At 36.7% G+C, this 18147-nt stretch overlaps 1 protein-coding gene across 1 annotated transcript in view; it reads left to right on the top strand.

Moving 5' to 3' along the window:
- Positions 1-18147, top strand: part of BANP (BTG3 associated nuclear protein) — a 167379-nt gene that overhangs the window by 21790 nt on the left and 127442 nt on the right. The window contains exon 5 of the mRNA XM_067302383.1: positions 17305-17427. Within this exon, the coding sequence (XP_067158484.1) occupies positions 17305-17427 (123 nt within the window). The remainder of the gene's footprint in view (positions 1-17304; positions 17428-18147) is intronic.

Genomic DNA, 18147 nt, shown 5'->3' with positions numbered 1-18147 from the left:
CCTTACTGCTCTTAACGAAAACATGGTAGTTAGCAAAGGCATGTCAACCAGATGGTGCTACATTGTCAGCAAAGCATACTTTCATTCTTTTTTCAGTAAATACCCTAATGTTTATGATCTTTTCCCTTCCACACTACTGTGAATTTTGTTTCCTTTTTTTTTTTGGTAATTTGGTTGCTTCCATTAATTTGGTACAGATTTAACATAATCAAAACTTGTATTACAGCACTGCACATGGTAAAGTATATAAAGTGTACGTTATAAATTCACACAGGTCAGTTTGTTTGGTGGTATCGGTGCTTTTTAAAATAAATGAGTTCCCTAGGACATACCAGTTTCAAATGTGCCTCAGCCATCATGTGATGAGAACAGGAAAACCTGGACACAGGAGCCTTTTCCTGTGTCATCCTGTGGTGGAATTGTGTAGTTACAGTGTGCCAGGTGAATTCACAGCTAGGCGTTACGGCCTGCCACGAGTGTGATGTGGAACTTTATGCTGTGTACAGCTTTGTGCATCGGCTGTGTAAGGTGGAGTGGTAAAGTATAATCTGTCCACATAGGTGCATTATGGAGGCAGGAGTCTCGCTCTGGTAATAATTGTCAGATTTAAATTCAATGCTAAATTCTTGTCTAGTAAATTTAACATGTTGATTTACTGGGATAACGCATACTTTTTGTGTGCCAAACTGTTGTTTCCATGTTTTAAAAATTCCTATTAGGGGAAATTAAGCAGAAGTTTCAAGGCGACTTGCAATAACTCAGGAACCACCCCATGTTATTAGCTCCCAGGGCAGAAATGCAGTGCATTTCAGAGTCTCATTCTGCTTTCTGTCTCTTTATAAATCACACGAGAAATGATATGGGTGGAAATCTTCCAGCATCCTTTTCTATGTATGTGAAAGCTTGCTGATGTTTCTTGGAAAACTACAGAATGTTGAATTTAGAAGTTAGAGTACTGCCTACTGCTCTTGATATTTTGAATAGGTGTATCTTCATGAAAGCCAGATTTTGTTCGCAGAATTCTTTTGTTCCTGTTGTTGACTCTCATCTGCTGTTGTGGTGCTTCATTATACAGCAACGAATTGCATTGCAGATATGGAAGCAAATAAAGGGTTTGTGGTCCTGTGTAATGAGTAATTTGTATAAACAGTTGGGATACTGAGGAAAAATGGGCTAACTTTTGGATCTCCAAGTAAGAAGTTTAAGCTACAGCAAAAACAAACAGGAGAAAATTTCTGAACGAAAGCCTTCCAGAACTTGTGAGATGTGAACTGTTTGGGGGAAAAATGATAGGCAGTAAACAAGATTGAGGGAGTTGTAGCTGTTGTATTTCAATAAGTTGTGCCATGAATAGCAGTGCTAAACAAGCCTGGTTTCCTGTAGGCTTTTGTCCTGTGTTCTCTGCCTTTTCACTGGATGAGCCCCATGTTCCCTGTACGGTCTATGACACCCACCACCGCAGTATTTTGAAATCTTCCGTGTTTTTCCCATGATCTCCTGCCCCGTCTCCCATTCCTTCCTGATGCTGCCTAAACTCTAAACTGTACAACTAGTGCCATTTTGTCCCAGATCACCTTTTTTGGATATCTAGCTAGTTGAGAGATATTACGGATTGTTACTAGTCCAGGGATAGGCATGTGATACTGCTATAGCTAGCTGCTGTGGAGTAACAGAGGAGGACTTACTGACTTTCTGTTAGTGGAGTGTTGAATTTGGGTTTGTCTTAACCCCAGTCTCAGATTTCAATGAAGCTGAAAGGCATTCAGTATCTTTCAGGCCTCTTTCTTTTTGTCAGATTTGGTTGTAATAGCTCAGCAGTTCCCAAAATTATTAGTTGGGTTTGGAGAAATGGCATAATTGTTAAGAGTCTCGTTTTCTTTGGAAACAAAACTGAAAAAGAGTTTTAGAAAATATTTTCTCAATATTCAATGGCTGTTGCTTAAAATACAGGTATGTGGTTGTCGGGATTATCTACAAAGCCATAGTGTTAATACAGAGGGGTTTTTGTTTCTTTTATTTGGAGGAAAGAGTGTCAGAGGGTTTCAAAACTGGTAGGATGGAAGGAAAGAGATCCTTAGCTTGCACAGAATTGTGTTGAACTCTGGAGCCTTAAAATAGCCAGGAACAGTAGCGTAAAATTTAGTAAATTAGTAATGGGAGTATGTGTATTGTTCCAGTGTTCTGAGTCTTGTCTGGCTTTGTTCAGTATTAGTCCTGCTTTTCTGTCCAGGATGCGATTGTCTCTCTTCCTCCGCCTTCAACATTTCCTGGCAATATGACTATTAAAAAAAATCTCGTACTACTTTTCTTTATGAGGTACTATGCTGGTCAAAAATTCCAGTAGCTGCTGAAAAGTTTCTTGGATAGCGTAACTAGTGCACAGCTGATGGCCTGTCAGTATGGCAGCCTCAAATGCTAAGCTTGAAATCTAGGATGCTCCCAGGTGATAAGATTTATAAATTGACAAACCTATCGTATGACAATGCAACTAAAATCACATCTATTCACTTTTTAAAGAATATATTTCATCTGAAAGATATCAGTTCAGAAATAGTGTTACCTTCTTTAGACATGCTTCCGTTAACCAGTTTAATTGGGTAAGCCCCAGTGTAAATGGCTGAGGTTGTGATTGCTTCAGATGTTCTGGTTTCACCTAACTCTCCTTTATTTGTTTTTCCAGATATCTTCTGTAAATGTTAAATTGTATAAATTTACTATCTGTTTTTAAGGATATTATTTTGGAAATTTTTGTCAGGGGTAATTGATGTAATTGGAGGAAAACAGCTTTTGAAATGTATTAGTTCTGGAGAGGATTTAAATTTAAAATTGGTATTTTCTTCATACTTAATCATAAAAATGTTACTGAAGAAATATGGAAATTCATATATGAGTGGAGTCTTTCTTCTGTTCAGATATTTTTCTTTGAACCTTTATTATGGTAAAGTTGAAATACTGACCTCATCCATCTGATTCTTTACCATATGCATGCTGATCATTAAGTATAAAGAGGGAATTTCATATATTTTTGTCTTTAAGGGAAACTGGAGAGTTAAATGGAATGGCAAATTAAATGCATTTAATTATTGCTCAAAGATCTGGTGTGGTGTTCTTGAACAAGACTTGCTCATGTTAGTGACCTGGAGATTAACTTATTAAAATGGAGCTGCTACGGATGATCTTGGCTGCAGTTAGTTTATGGTGTTGGTAGGTTCATTCAGCTTGTCTTAGCAAACAGCATTTGTCATTCTTGTTTTAAGACATGAGCTTTTTTAGATACAAAATAAGGCTTGATGCAGTTTTACTACCAGATGGGATATACAAACTTGCTTTGCTTTTGTCGGTGTAGATTGTTAATAGGTTTTATTGTTAACATTAATCAATAGGGTGTGCTAAGTGTTGATCAAGGAGGTTTGTTCTGCTTTGTCTGCAGTACGCCAGTTGGCGAGCTTTTTGGCTGCAGATTTGTCGAGTTCAAGATGTGTATATCTAGTGTGTGACTGTTTACAAGTTGTTTTTTGTTCAAGTAATACAGAAAAGGGAGATGATTTTAAATGAAGTTGTAAAACTGTGCCAAAAAAAAAAAAAGAATTATAGGATAGCTGTTTTGGATTTAGCTGAACTATTGTTGCCCCTCCTCCTTTAGGGAGGAGAAAAAAAGTAAGTATATATGAAAACTTTTGCAAGAAACATCAAGGTATTGGTATAAAAAACAAATTAGACCTAGAATCCTAAGGAAAGGTAATTACTTTTTTTTTTTCTGTGAATTGCAAACCCCTTAACCAACCTATTTTCATCTTATCAGGTGTTGAATAGCTTTTTCATTTTTGTTGCACTTTTATCATAAGGACTTTTATTGATTATAATAAACTATCCTAATATGCTAATCCAGGCTTTTAAAAAGAAATGTAACCCTTTGGTTCTTATCACTAAGTAGTGGTTTTTGAGTCTCTGGGGTATACAGTTAACCTCTTTCCCACATTTACAGCAGTTAATACTATAATTCATTAGGTGATGTAAACCACTCTCCAAGTTTAGTTTATGGTTGAGGTTTTTTTCCCCTCTTTAATTTAACAGTAAATTAACATTATAAACCTTCTGGAATGTTAATATCTCTAACTGAAGTTAACAGCTAACTGTCTCTTTCTGGAAATATACCATTTTCAAGTCTGAAAAACCTCAATTTGCAGGAAGAAATTATTTATTATTATTATTTACTATTATTATTATTATTTACTACTACTGTTATTATTTACATTGGCAGTATTGCAAAAGATGTATGGTATGCATTTTACTGTACAGTTTGTTTTCAAGTTGCAGGTATGTTATTCTGCCTGTTGTGAGCCTGATTTCATGCACTGAACTTAGGCCTAAAAAATATTTCTCTGGAAGCAGACTCAGCCCTCAAGAAACCTCAACAGCCAGCTTTGCAAAAGATGTAAAATTAAGCTGTGTTTAAAAAAAAAAAAAAAAAAAAGTTACAGATTATGTCTTGAAAATGCAGTCAGCAAGTTGAGGTGATTAACAGAACATATAAAGATTTTATCTGCAAAAGTTTGAGGTTCTTCAGGTTTTCAGAAATTCATGTCACTTTTTTTTAAATGTTCCCTGTCACTTTCAGTTCTTGGTCAGTGGTACTATGTGCAAAGCAAACTTGTTCTAAATTAACAGTTAAGGTGTCATATCTGTAGCTGTACAGTACGTAGCTACATATCTGTAGAGGTCTGTCCATAATTAATGGGGTTGTTTCATGAAGAAGAGGTCCGGCTTTGAGGATGATTGTGCTGCCCTCATGTGAACTGCTCTTACTAGCACAAGTGCATCCTGTTTATGGCTGTGCGCGGAAAGGGTCGAAGGAAGACGGCACAGTTGTGTTTGATCTGTGTTCACCTAGTTCATTTCAGGTACGCTCGCAATTAGGGAACAAAATCAATATTAGCAAAAAATGAAGTTCAGCTTCATCAATTAAAAACTTTCACAACTCTAGAGGAACTTTCCCCTTTTGGGGTAACTTTTAAAATTTTGTTTAGCATGTTAAGTTCTTTTAAAGCAAAAAGGTATCTTTCGGTGCATGTAAATATAAGCAGAATAATTTTGATATTTAAAAAGTATTTTTCAGTAAAGTGGAAGTTCGACTAAGAGAGTCAGGACTTGAATTGTGGTTCATAATTGCTTCAGATGGTCCAAAATGCTATTACTTTTCATGCCTTTTGGGGCTTCTGTTTTCAGTTCTACTACCTCTCCTTGGTTTAAGTCTCCCACTGCAATGCAGGTGCTAGAGGAATTTCTCACATATGCACACATGCATGTATGCACACACACACACTCACACACATACACACACACACACTTGCTGATTGAGCATGTGGAGTGGGATTTGTACAGTTTTGTTAAATGAAGGAAGCTAGCTGCTGCCACCTTACAATGCCAACAAGTGTTCATCAGTATTTTATTCTAGAAGAATTGCTGCGGCTTGAAGTGGATAGATGAAAACCCAAATAACTTATTGAGGTATAGTAATGTTTTTCAGATGTTTGTCTGAAAAATATGGTTCTTTCTTGCATTAAACCAATTCAGTTTTTGATGCTGAACTAATCAGGCAATGGAATTCTGTAATTAGACTTCATTCTTCCTCTCTTTCTTTGCATCTTTTCCAGAGCTGCATAGTGTTAGTTTCTTTTGGCTTTTGGTATGAACAAAATACTTTGTATCTTTAATTCGCTGAGAAATACTGTAATGCTTTCCAGAGTTTCCTAATTTGTCACAGGGACTTGTCAGCCTCAAAATTTTGAGGCTGATTCTTCTCCTGGATGGGTTGTAAGAGTATTGATTTATATCTTTTTATCTTACCTGTTTAAACATGCATTTCATGTAAAAGTTCATGGGACAAGTTACTATCATTCATTTTACTTAGGAGCAATACATCTTTGCATTGAAAATATTTTATGAACTTGTGTGACTGATTCTTATCATTATTCACTGCATCCTATTAGATCTACAGTAGCAATGCTGTGAACAAGGGTAACAATTTTTCTTGTGGATATTTGTGCTATATTCTTAAATATTTTGAAATTAAGCTTGTCTGTTATGCTTAAATTTGAGTTTTGGTTGTAGACTGTCAGCAAATGTTCCAAATTTCACATTTCGGTGGTTTGTGTAGATTGTACATTCAGTCCTGTATAACTACTGGGAGTTAAAATTCACACAGGTCTAAGGAGCAATGGCATCTTGGACTTGAGAAGTTTGTAGCGGTGTTCTCGCTGGAATTTTGCATTCCATTATTGTTGCACTAAGATATTGAGGAGCCAAGTGTTTAGTAATTTGTTGTCAGGATTTCATAAATCCAGAAACAAACTATAACTTTTGTACAGCAAGGTCAGTTACAGAATTAAAATAACAATCTAATATGAACATTTCATCTGTGTTTTGGGGAGTTCAATAATTCATGCATGTATGAGATAGAGCTTAATCTATAGAAGTTTTGAACTGACCAAGATTTGAACTGGGTTGATTCGTTCTTCCTAAGGCAGTTTTATTTAAGTTAATGGTTTCTGATGAAATACTGTTTACAATGGTCAAGTGATTCAGATGCTAGCTTATTAATGAAGCTTCAATATAAAAATGATCTGCAAGTAGCAGCTAATAACTTTTCTCTGAGAAAGGGAGGCAAAGTCTGTGGCTTGGATTTAATAATTTTGTTCTTTTTTTTAAAGTGTGCCTAAATGTGTGAGGCTTAAAGCACTAAAAATAATCTTTTACAAGGATATGATTTTGAATTTTTAAAAGAAATATAATGCTAGCTAAGCTTTTCAGCGACATACGCTTATATAAAGTTCTAGGTAATAAAATTTTGCAAGTGTTGGACAAAGGGTTCAGTCTTGCAGATGTGTTATATAGCTTAGTGTTTTACTATTTGCCAGGTTGCGATACAGTACCTATTGTACTCTTAGCCTGTGACAATTGTGGAATCATTTAAATTAAAATATATATTTGTGTGTGTGTATATATATAATATATATAATTAGCATTTATTCAGAACAATATGTGAGTAGGCAGTTTAGTTATTGCCAGTTAGCTAATACACAGTAACTTTTTTTAAAGAAAAATCTCACTTGAAAGTTATGGCAAGAAAATAAAAATGCAGTTGCATGAACTCCCTTGTAGTTCAGTATATTGCTATGTCTAACAGTAAACTAAGAAATGAGAACTGAATGCATACAGAATTTGCACTTTGTGCCATGACATTTTAGAAATCAACAGCCTTTAATAGTAAGGGTATCTGAGAATGAAAAAAGAGGCATACATGGGGATCAAGAAGGCTTTGAGTTCTATACATGGATTAGAATATAGGAAATAAGGCTAGAAGGGACATCTACTAGTGTAATTAGTGTCTAAGGACATTTAAAACCAATTATAGAAGTATTAAAATGTGGATTGACCTACCCCCTTGCCAAATTCCACAAGGTCATATTAGATGACTTCTGGGCAAAAAAGAGCATTTGCCTTAATTCTGTGATTCCATGAGCATTGCCAGCTCTTGGATTTAAGAAATAAATGTAAAGGGTGCATGACTTGAAATTTGGTTCAGGCCAAATGCCTTCATATGGATCATGCTTCTCCTTTTTCTTAAATAAATAGTTGAAAAGAACTATTGTATTTAGCAGAAGTGAATAGTTTTCTCTTCATGAATGTTGTAAGGTGGGGGAAAATGACTATTAGAGTTACACATTAGTGCAGCTCTAAAAATCTTAACATGTTGAAGCCCCACACCAGATTGTGGGAGCATATGTTATATACTGTGTATTTGAACTAGTGAAACATCAAACATAAAATAAACAGAAGGGGGCAGAAAAGCTTTATATATTCATTTGGATTCCGGTTTTGAGAATTTAAATACTTCTAATGTTATAGTCTCTGCAGATGTTGAAAGTTTGAAAATCCAGCATTAAGAGCGCCCTTCCTTGAAACTTCTCTTGTAAGTTGGGGAATTTGATTCCGACAATACCATGAAAAGAATGAATAAGAAAGAGAAAACCTAATCCATTTGTGACTGAAGAAGGCTTTCTTCTTCCTTTGGAAATGATAGGTATTTAATTTCCAAGTTGTGATTCAAAATAATTTGCATGCCTGTTTACACTGGATGAAATTATCTGTAATACTATTTAAAGAAGTTGCCAAAAGACTAATGAACTAGTCTTGCTACTGGTGGAAAATCATATATACTAGTATGGCTTTAAAAGAAATGACCCACAGTGTTTTGGGAGATTCTTAGTTTTACATTAAGCGAGATGAAGAGAGCTGTAAGTAGATTCAGAGCTTCGGTAGGTTGAAACAGCCTGACATCTAGCAAGGTTTCAGCAAGGTTGGTGAGATGGCGATGAGCCAGTCTTCCATCTGCCTTATTTGGCAGCAGATGCTCTTTAACTGATACATTTCCAAACGTAAAAAACACACTGTTTGGAATCTGAAAGTCTTTCCGAACAGAATTTTTCCTTTCTGTGGAACTGTGCATTTTTGCTCAATCTCTTAGCTCAATCTCTTTGTTCCATATTGAAGGGTGGAGTATGAGACAGGAAATTGGCTTTTAATACCTTTTAAAATTATATTCTTTGTAAAAAGTGAAGAGTGGTGTTTCTTTAATGTCCCTTCGGGGTATATGGAAATAAGATACTCAGTACCAGCTCTCAAAGTAGCAGCTTCCTTGGCCTTTCTATAAATAATAATGTATGTGTAGTGACAAATGTACGTAGCTAGTTGGGTAACTATCTATCGCTAGCTGTGCGCTGTGAAAAGCAATGGAGGCGTATGGGCAAACGCTGCTGCCACCTGGCTCTGTGTGAACTGCAGGCTTGAGTTCTGTTTGCCCAAATCTGCTATTGTGTTTATTTGCGGTTCATTATCTGGTGACCAGTGAGAGTTCAGTTACTGCAATTGGTATGTTGAAAGCCAGTGTGTAACGCAGTTTCCCTCGTCCCCAAACTCATAGCTCCATGCAAGTCAGAAGTGCTCTAGGTGGCCTGTGACTGATATTGGAAGCACATGCATCTTTGTTTAGTATCTCTGCTGTAGAAGTGAAACTAAATGTAGTCACTCATGTTTGTATAGTATTGAAATGCAGTGCTTATCGAGTCTTTTTAAATGTCTTTTGTTTAAAAAGGTATCTTACATGCTTGCTGTCTATGGAGCTAAAACTCCGAATGCAGTGGATTCAGGCAGAGTGCTCTGCTTGGCTGCTGCTTTTTCCTGTCTTTGTTTGAATGCAGTGGTCTCTTCCTAAGAAAAAGCTGAGGTGTGATGTAAAAGTCCCCAGAAGAACAGCACAGTCATGATGCTGCAGACTGTAATTGTCCATTTAGTGTGGTGATTTTCATGCAGATGTTATGGATTGAAAAATTTCAAAAATAAATTTAGATGTAGCCAACTGTATAATAGAATTATACCACAATAGTTTGAACTTGATTTTGGATCATAAGATCTGCACAACTCTGTAAGCTATAAAAGTTAGGGTACTTAGTCTCCTGTTCATAACATAACTTGGCTTAACAAATTGGTATAAAAATGTTTAATTTCACATTTAGCCACTCTGGATGGGCATTTTTTACTCCTTTGGAGTTTCCTTTCTTGCCCTTCTACCCAAATAAACTTGCTAACACTTCTCTATTTAGTTGCACTTCGTTAATGCTGCAGGTGTGTTTTCTATAATCTACCTGGATGAGTCATTCTTTTCATCTCTTCACTTTTTTGCCTATAGAAATAGAACCATCTCTTTGGTATTTTGGTTATAAGATGTTCCTGTTAGGCCAGTTCTGGCTCTTATTTTGGTTCTGATGCTTTGTGTATTTGAAGTTACTGCAGGGGGGGCTTTTTTGCTGCCCATTTGGAAAGTACAGGTACAGGTTGTGTCACAGCTTAGGTGTGTGTTCACAAAGTTAAAGTAATATTTCTCTTAAGTGTTTGACCACATCCGTCTCCTTTTCTTGAATCTAACCTAATGTTCTGCACATCTGTAACCTACCTTGGCAAACGATTGATGCATCTTTGTGCTATATTTTACTCCCCTTTTTACATCTAATTGGGTAAGGAAGGATATTGTAGAAGTTTTATAATGATTTTACTTTGCGCTGGTTTATAGACTCCTGAAATTATTCTTGGTCTTGGGCCAAATGCATGTGGGCATTTAGGTGTTGAACTATGTAATTAGCAAACAGCCTAGCCTGCCTAGGAAGCTTTAGAAATCCTACTAAGCTTGTATCTTGTTTTTTTAATCAGCTAGAAGCTCTTATTCTTTCTTTTATTGCATTTTTTTTTTTTTTTTGCTTCTTTGTGGACTGTCACTTCAAAGTCTTTACTTTTGCTTCAAACGTATAGCAATTTCTGCCTTAGTACTAAGACTGCAGTAGATGATTTTAGTCGTTGTAGCTGGGTTAAAGATCAGTGAAGCCCACGTCTTTTGTTCTGGAAAATGACTGTCTTAGGGATCAACCTTTCTCATTTTGAGTTTGATGCAATCTCCACTAGACTGTATTACCTAGCTATAGCTCAGAAAGTTTAGGCTCAGAGAAGGGTTACAACTGTACATTTCTTTCTATGCTATGTCTGAATAAAAAATGTCTTTGCTTTTTTTTTTTTGTTTCGGTACATTTACCTTTAAAGAGACTTGTATTAACCTGTTAATAATAAATTGTGATCTGTGCTTTTCCTGTCAGTAATCAGAAGTAGAAGACTAGTAATTAATGCTATTTCTGGTATAACTCAGTATTTTTATTCCAGTTATATCAGTTGCAACACTGCCCAGATGTACTGTTTTTCTCTGCTTTTCTGTATCTGCTGAGGCCAAAAGGTTCCTTGGAGACTGTGTTTTGCTTGAATTTAATTCTTAGAGCATTTCAGTTGTGTTAGAAATCAGAGGAGTAATAAAGAAAATGTGTAAGAGTTATTTTTATAGATGTACAGGTATTGTAAAACATCTGAAGTGACAAGCTTTTCTTCTCAAGTAGTATGTTCTTGGGTCACTTGTAGCATTATCTGGCTATTGCTCAGTTGGTGAAGCTTTTTGGAAATTGATGTTGTCATTTATGACTGATTGCAGGTGGTCATACAGGTGTGTTTAAATGGCTTTCCTCAGAGCAGAATAATCCGCAACAGATTTTTGTCTTAACAGCTTTTTAAATTGGTTGATAAAATTGGTCTAAAAGCCAGTAAATCTCATCTTTCCGGTTGTCAGCCAATTCAAAGGCTCTCCGTGTGTAGGCAAGGTTGAGAGTACCATAAACTCTACATAGATGTCTTTACTAACTTGGAAAAATGTCTGGTTCTTACATATATGAGCTGGAAGTTCTGGAATCCTTAAAATGTTAACAGTATGTTTTAATAAATGCTGCTTTTGCTTTGTCTTTATGTTGTAAATTGCTTACGGCTTTCTCAATTTTCAAACACACGAATCTCTTCCAGTGATGGCTATGTACTTTGGCTTGTCTTTGTAAGGGACCTAATCATAAATGCTGTCTTGCTCTTATGTGATATTCCAGATGCAAAGAATCTAAAGGTTATTTTTGAGAACTGATCCCTTACTAAAAATGATGGATAACACTGCTGCTTTTCTGGCAATAGGCTGTGGCTAGGAGAATGGGTGGTGTAGGGACATTAAAACTTTAACTGTTCAAGTGCCCATACAGCTCTAACCTGTAGCAGGTGTCTTAACTGTTGTGCATCTCGGTAATGGTTTATTTTTTGGCAAGACTGTGTTCTTCTGGGAGATTAGCAGCCTTATTCATTTTTGGCATAAAGTCAGTGTAATTTTGTGTATGCTTGGCAGGTTTGGTTTTCTGTTGCTGTTGTTGTTCGTGTATAGCACTGGTGTAAATTTAAAAGTCAGAGTTTTCCCATTCATGTTTGGATAGGGAATCTTAACTGTGTGTGGCTTAACTGTAGAAGGCAAAGGAAGCAGGTGGTCATCAAGAGGAAGGAGCATAGTAACATTATCTTCTTAAGTGGTAATGAAAAGGTCCAAAGAGTGGCTGTGCTTAAAGATGTATGCAAGTGTTATTGAAAGACAAAAAGAAAAAAGAAGTAAGCCACCTTTCCCCCCCCACACACTTCTAAAATGATTTTTTCTATATGATTTAAAAAATACTTATGATTTCCTTCCTGCTAGGGCTAACTGTAATATTCCTGCAGAGCTCCTACCCATGGACCAGCTATACATTTAAGTCCTTAGCTCAGTCCTAAGCAGCAAACTGGAAAATACTGGAGTTCAAGGTCTCTTTCCCAGATTTGCTTTCCTGAAGTCTTGTTTGGCTAGCTGACCTTTAGCACAAGAAGTTTGTCAGCAATAATTCCATCTCCTTTGTTCCTAATTACATGTCTCTCTGCACCTCCTTCTATGTAAAGTAGGTGAAGACGTGAATGATGCCTGCAGGAGTCCTGCGTTGCAGATGATCAGCACACACTATGTGAGCGGGTTGTAGTGACCGTGAGGTATTACACAGACAGGAAAGAGCAGTTCATGTGGATGTGGCTAGTTGAATGTCTCTCAGATGAGCTCTTATTTACCTATTTGCAAATGCTAACACGTGCAAGGGAAGCTCAGAAATGGTCTAAACAGAATGCTAAGTTCCTTTCTTTAACTGGTTGAGCACTGCTATAAATATTGCATTAGCTAGCCTATGTTAGTGTGTCCAGGGATACAACAAGAATAACTTCCTGTCTGAAATATTTCAGTCTGAGTTTATCCACAATTCATTTTCATCCATTTGGAGAAACTCTTTTGATCTCATACCTTCTGGGAGATAGAAATGTCAGTTGGTTCCTTCTGTTTTGTTTTTCTCTCCTTGTAAATGAAAGTCTTCTGGGAAGAGGAGGAGATTGTGATCCTGGTATTGCCAAAAGTTCTTTTTTGTTACTGGCTGCATTCTGTGTGATTGACAGGTTATTGGCAATGAAGAACCAACAGTTAAGAGTAATGATCATATCTATGACTCACACGTTTTCTGTATTAAGAATTACCTTTGGCAGCAATTGTCTTATGCAAAATGTACAAGGTTCTTTAATATTAAAAGAAAAAATGGTAGAGGCCAAATATGCACACTTGAAAATCTGGCATGTTTATTCTTTTAGGAGTACTTTCTCCAGTGATAGCATTAAAAAAATCCCAAAATATGAACTGATCTGTAGGCAGCATGCATTTTAAAACTTTTACTGTGTTGTGTCCAGAAATAGGCAAATTACAGAACCAGTTGCTCCAGGTTCTGATGCTTATGGGGAGAGGAATACGTGAACATAAGGGGAAACTACTGAAGCCTGTGCAACAAAGCTGGGTTTCTGAAACAGTCCCCTGACCCTCTCTTAATATTTTCTTTCCATCTTCATCACGCATTCTTCATGAATATAGCGCTGGCAGCACTGATACAGTGGTTTCATTTGGGATCTGGGTGGACATCGGTAACTTTGCTCTCTTCTCTTCCTGATTTTTTTTTTTCCCCCCTGTATTAGTACATAAGTAATGATTAAAGTTGATTATCTTCAGTGTGAGATGTACAGACTGAGGAGAAAAGCATTTTTGACTTCCATACTGGATTGTCAGAATATTTGCTCTGTTTCTCTCTTAGTTATAAAAATGGCACTGTTTCAAGGATTAGAGGGAGCAAGAAGAGATTAGAATAATCCAATATGAGGATATTCTGTACTGTAATACTTTGATTTCCTCTGGTGGATTTTTGTAAGGTTGGCCCAATATTTTGACTTTTCATAGAACTCCTTGGTTAATTTTGCATGTGTTGAGCAGACTTTATTGCTATCCCTTTAAAAATAACTAAATTTGAAAATAAAGAACAGAGCTTCTCATGGGAAAGTTACTGCAAAGGCGCATTCCTGTATCTGCAGGGAATCCTGTGGATATCAGTTTCTCCTGTGTATAACTTGGAGTTCTAAGGTGACTCTGTGAAATTCCCTTTTTTGCAAGCATAACGGCCCTTTTCTGTATTGGTCAAAATCGTTAATTTCTTTTTCTCCCAAGTAAGTAGCTGCTCAAGCTTCACAAAATCAGCTCTGAAAAAATTCTGCCTCATGATGCCTTATCAGCAGAATTTGTCAGCAACATTTGCAGCCGTTCTTGTTCCAGGTAGAACATGGATCAGAATTTTACTTTCCTGGTTAATGTTCATGACATTTTGAATGGGAAGACTACCTCATCCTCCTCGTGCAGGCTGGTTCTGAAAGCTTCATTCCTCAGGAACTGAGCATTAAACAGCGTAAATTCCTTTTTTTTTTTTTTTTTTCCTCCTTCTTCTTTGAAGGATCAAAATGGAATCAAGTGAGTTTTACCAGAGTCTTTGTGTTAGCAGATACAAAACACAGATCTTTTATCTACCACTAATATTTCCTGGTAATAGATGAGAAGCTGCACACAGCTATTTTGAAACCAGATGTAGACTTCCTACTGAGGTTAATCACTGAGAAAGGTTAATCTGTGGTTGTACATTTGTTGTGCTGCCTTGAACGCTTCCCAAAAGATCATTGCTTTAGCAGTTCTCTACCAGTGTGCTTTCTCTGTGACGTGCTTTTCGTTCCAAACTGATTTATAGGTTCTCTGAATCCTTCGAGCCCCCGCGCTGTTCAGCTCCTGATGTGAGCAATGGGTGGACGGTTTGGCAGTTGCTGTGGCTTGTTACGAAGTTTTTCCTTGTGTATGTGCCGTCTGTTTTTTGCCTTTGTGCTGTATAGCCAGGAAAGTAAGTGTCAGTAAAATGACACGTTTAGTGGCTCCTCCCCAAACAGTTGGGGATGCTAGATTTTTCCTACCGATAACCCATTTTACTAATTGGGGAAAATTAATGTGCAGAGAGGGGCCACTGTTTTCATGCACTTTTACTTGGGGATAATTTGAAATAATGCAAATGCATTGAAGTAAGCAAGTTTGAACATACATTGCTGCATTGGAGAGGGGGTAAATCTGTGCTGGTGGGTTGTATCAAAGTATTTCCTCATTCTAAATTCGCTTAAATTAGATGCCATCTGGCTCGCTCTCCAGACGTCTTCCTTAAAAATGAGTGTTCTTTTTCTTTAAAAAAAAAAAAAAAAATCTTGTTTTTATGTCAATTTTTACTTCTAAGGCTCTTTTTGCAATGATAAACTTAATATGAGCAAAAGCCTAAGGACTCTCTAAATGGAATATTATTGCATTTATCTCTACAGCTGCAATTAATTATTCTGAGTATTCATTAAAAAATAAGCTTTGGTAAGTGACATTTTAAGCATGCATTCAAAAGTGATTGTAAGGAAGATGATGATGATAAAGAACAATGTCTAAGAGGAAGTGTAAAATTTCTGAACATTTTAAACAGCCCTGTGAAAACTCCAAATGTAGCCATTTGGGCAGTTTGGGAAATATAATGAGAACATATGTTGTTACTAGACTGGGGAACTTCCAGAACTGGTTCTTCTCAGTATTTTATCAAGAATTTAATAATATTTGATGTTTCTTGAAGCTTTCAGTCCTGGCATTAAGAAAATAGATAGAAGTTCCTATTTTTTTTTAAATAAGAAAACTTAGTCTGTGTTAAGATGATTTTTTTCCCCCTTGGTAATGGAGAAATTTTGAAAAGGTGACTATGAAAACAGCATAAACCCTTAGAGCAACCAAAGGAAAAAAAAAAAAAGATTCAGACATTTACTGTTTAACACAATTCATTATTTTAGGTCAATCTTGTGATTTCTGAAGCTTAAAAAAATCGTCTTAAGTTTGGGATTGTCATTGCTGAACTTCACATACATAGGAAAAGCTATAGTACATTCTGTACTTGTCCATGATTAGATAAACATCTTCCAGAGCTTTATGAGGTTTGCAGTCCAGTGGATCATTGGCAGTCCATAAGGAATCCCAGTTGTTGCTAGCAACAGATGCAGTTACTGTAGAAGAAGGGGGGCAAGGGACTAGGCCCTGGGGCTTTTTATGTCCAAAATAACGTTGTCAACCATTTTAGCTGAGCCAAGGTTGAGATCTCTTTTATTGTTAGTTCTTAGGATGGTTTCTTATCTCTTCCTTAGGTCTTAACGATTGGTATTGTAGCCCTTAATGTCTTGTGTAGACACATGAATATTCATGGAGCAGCCGCTGTGTTCCAGCTGAAGTAAACAGAGAGTTGCTGTCATCAGATTTGTCTGTTGTATTTGTGTTTCAACAATTAGCCAAGGAATACAGTTAAGAAAAATAAATGACCATCAGTCATGTCTGAGAGGCTGAACTAGTAAAAACAATACAAAGTGGGCTATTTACTGTGTGAGGCAAAGAAAAAGAAGAAAGCCTTCTCTGTTACCAAACCACAAATTTTCTTCTGAGTTGTCTCCTTAAGTTTGCCGTGAGCACAGTGAAAACAGTCTTAAATATCAAAGCGATGCCATATTTACCATTTTAATGGTGTGATGATAAAATGGTGCTAATCTCTGAGATGAAATTAAATGATAAACTGTATGCCGAAGATATTTACTTTATTTGCTTGTGTATTAAATTGTAGCCTTACTGCTTTATTCTATGCAACACTCCTAGTTATTTGCTTCTGCACATTTTATTCTGCACTGTCATCTTAAGTGACAGAGAAGGCGTTCTAATGATTTCTCTTTGCTTCACACGCTAAATGCTTTTCTGTTCTTTGGTTTTGATTTTTTCTTGTATGTTAAATGCACACAAGAAATGCTTTAGTCTCGTCTTTATTTAAAGTTACTGTCTGTCTCTATTCTGCTCTCATGCTCCCGATCTCCCCCTTATCCCTTCCCCCATACCCCCCTCCCCCCAAAAAACACCCAACCCTGGAAAACAATGCATATTTTTAAATTGAGCTCATCATCCTGTTTTGCAATAAATACCTTTAAACTGTCTTCAAGGAAATACATGGAAAAGTAGCATTTTTAATAGGGTAAATTGGCCACAGTATCTATGAAAATGCTCACTCTCAGACTTTGCAAAACAAGTATTTGATGTCTCTTTGGAGCTGTGGTTTACAGACTTCCTTCTGTGTATCTTAAGTTGATGAATTCTTTATCATTTTGCCAGGGGTCATGGACTGTTATATAATTCCAATGAAGCTGTCAGTCCTCTGAAAGAATTATGAGTACTTGGAATGGTACAGATGTCAAATGCGATGGATTACCAGCTTTAGCATTTGATATATAACTGTGATGCTGGGAGAAAAAAATAAGTCTTAGCAGGCTCAGTTTTAAAGTAGACTATTTGAATAAAAAGACCGGGTTAATGTATTATTTAAAAGGTCCGCTCCTTTACGTTCAGTTTTCCTGTCTGATTTTGTCTTGTAGTGTTGTCCCCCAGACCACAGTAATACTGAACAACGATCGGCAGAATTCAATTGTAGCCAAGATGGTCGGGCAGGAAGAGCCACTGAGCAGAGCGGCAGATTCTCTGGAAAATATCCTTAGCACGTTAGTAGCAGTTGCTGCAGTCCTCCCCTTCACTCCCTCTTTCTGAGCAGTCTCCGCAGTAATTCCAAGTGCAAGATGAGGAATGTTCTAGGTAATGGTGTGGGGGGGAAATACTCGAGTGTCGATTCAATGCGTCAGGCTGACAGTCCTGCCTAGGGAAACCCCGTATCAGCGGAAAAGGTACAGAGCAATGCTCCAGCCTTGCTGTGGAGAGAACATTTCAGAAGATCTGGAATTAGGTCAGTGTTAGTTGCCAGCTGCCAACAGAAAGAAAGTGTGCCCATTGCTACATATTTTTACATGGATACTTGATCACTTGGGAACACGCCAAGATCCTGTAATTAGCTACCTGAATAAAGAGTACACAGCAGCCCAGTGATGTTTGCTAATTTTTGTCCTATCTAAGGTAAACTTTAAGTGGAAGGGGAGATTCTGGGTAGAAAATGTTCTTAAATAATAAGATCTTTGAATAAATTATTTAAAGAATTTTGCTTGTTTTGCACACTGGGCCTGAACTTTCCACTGATGCAAATTTAGAAAGCATGCATTTAAATTTTTTAGTTTATTCTGCTGTTTTCTTTCTATTGTTTTGCTGGATAGCTCTTAGTTATAAACAAGAGTAGGTTTGTTAGAGGAGTACACTTTTATTCTATGCTTAATTTTCTCAATTAGTATTTTTAATTCCCGTGAGATAATGTTATTCCTGATCAAGGATTATGT

This window comes from Apteryx mantelli, chromosome 10, assembly GCF_036417845.1.
Source record: "Apteryx mantelli isolate bAptMan1 chromosome 10, bAptMan1.hap1, whole genome shotgun sequence".
NCBI classification, from domain to species: domain Eukaryota; kingdom Metazoa; phylum Chordata; class Aves; order Apterygiformes; family Apterygidae; genus Apteryx; species Apteryx mantelli.
This window is presented reverse-complemented; position numbering and strand designations above follow the sequence as displayed.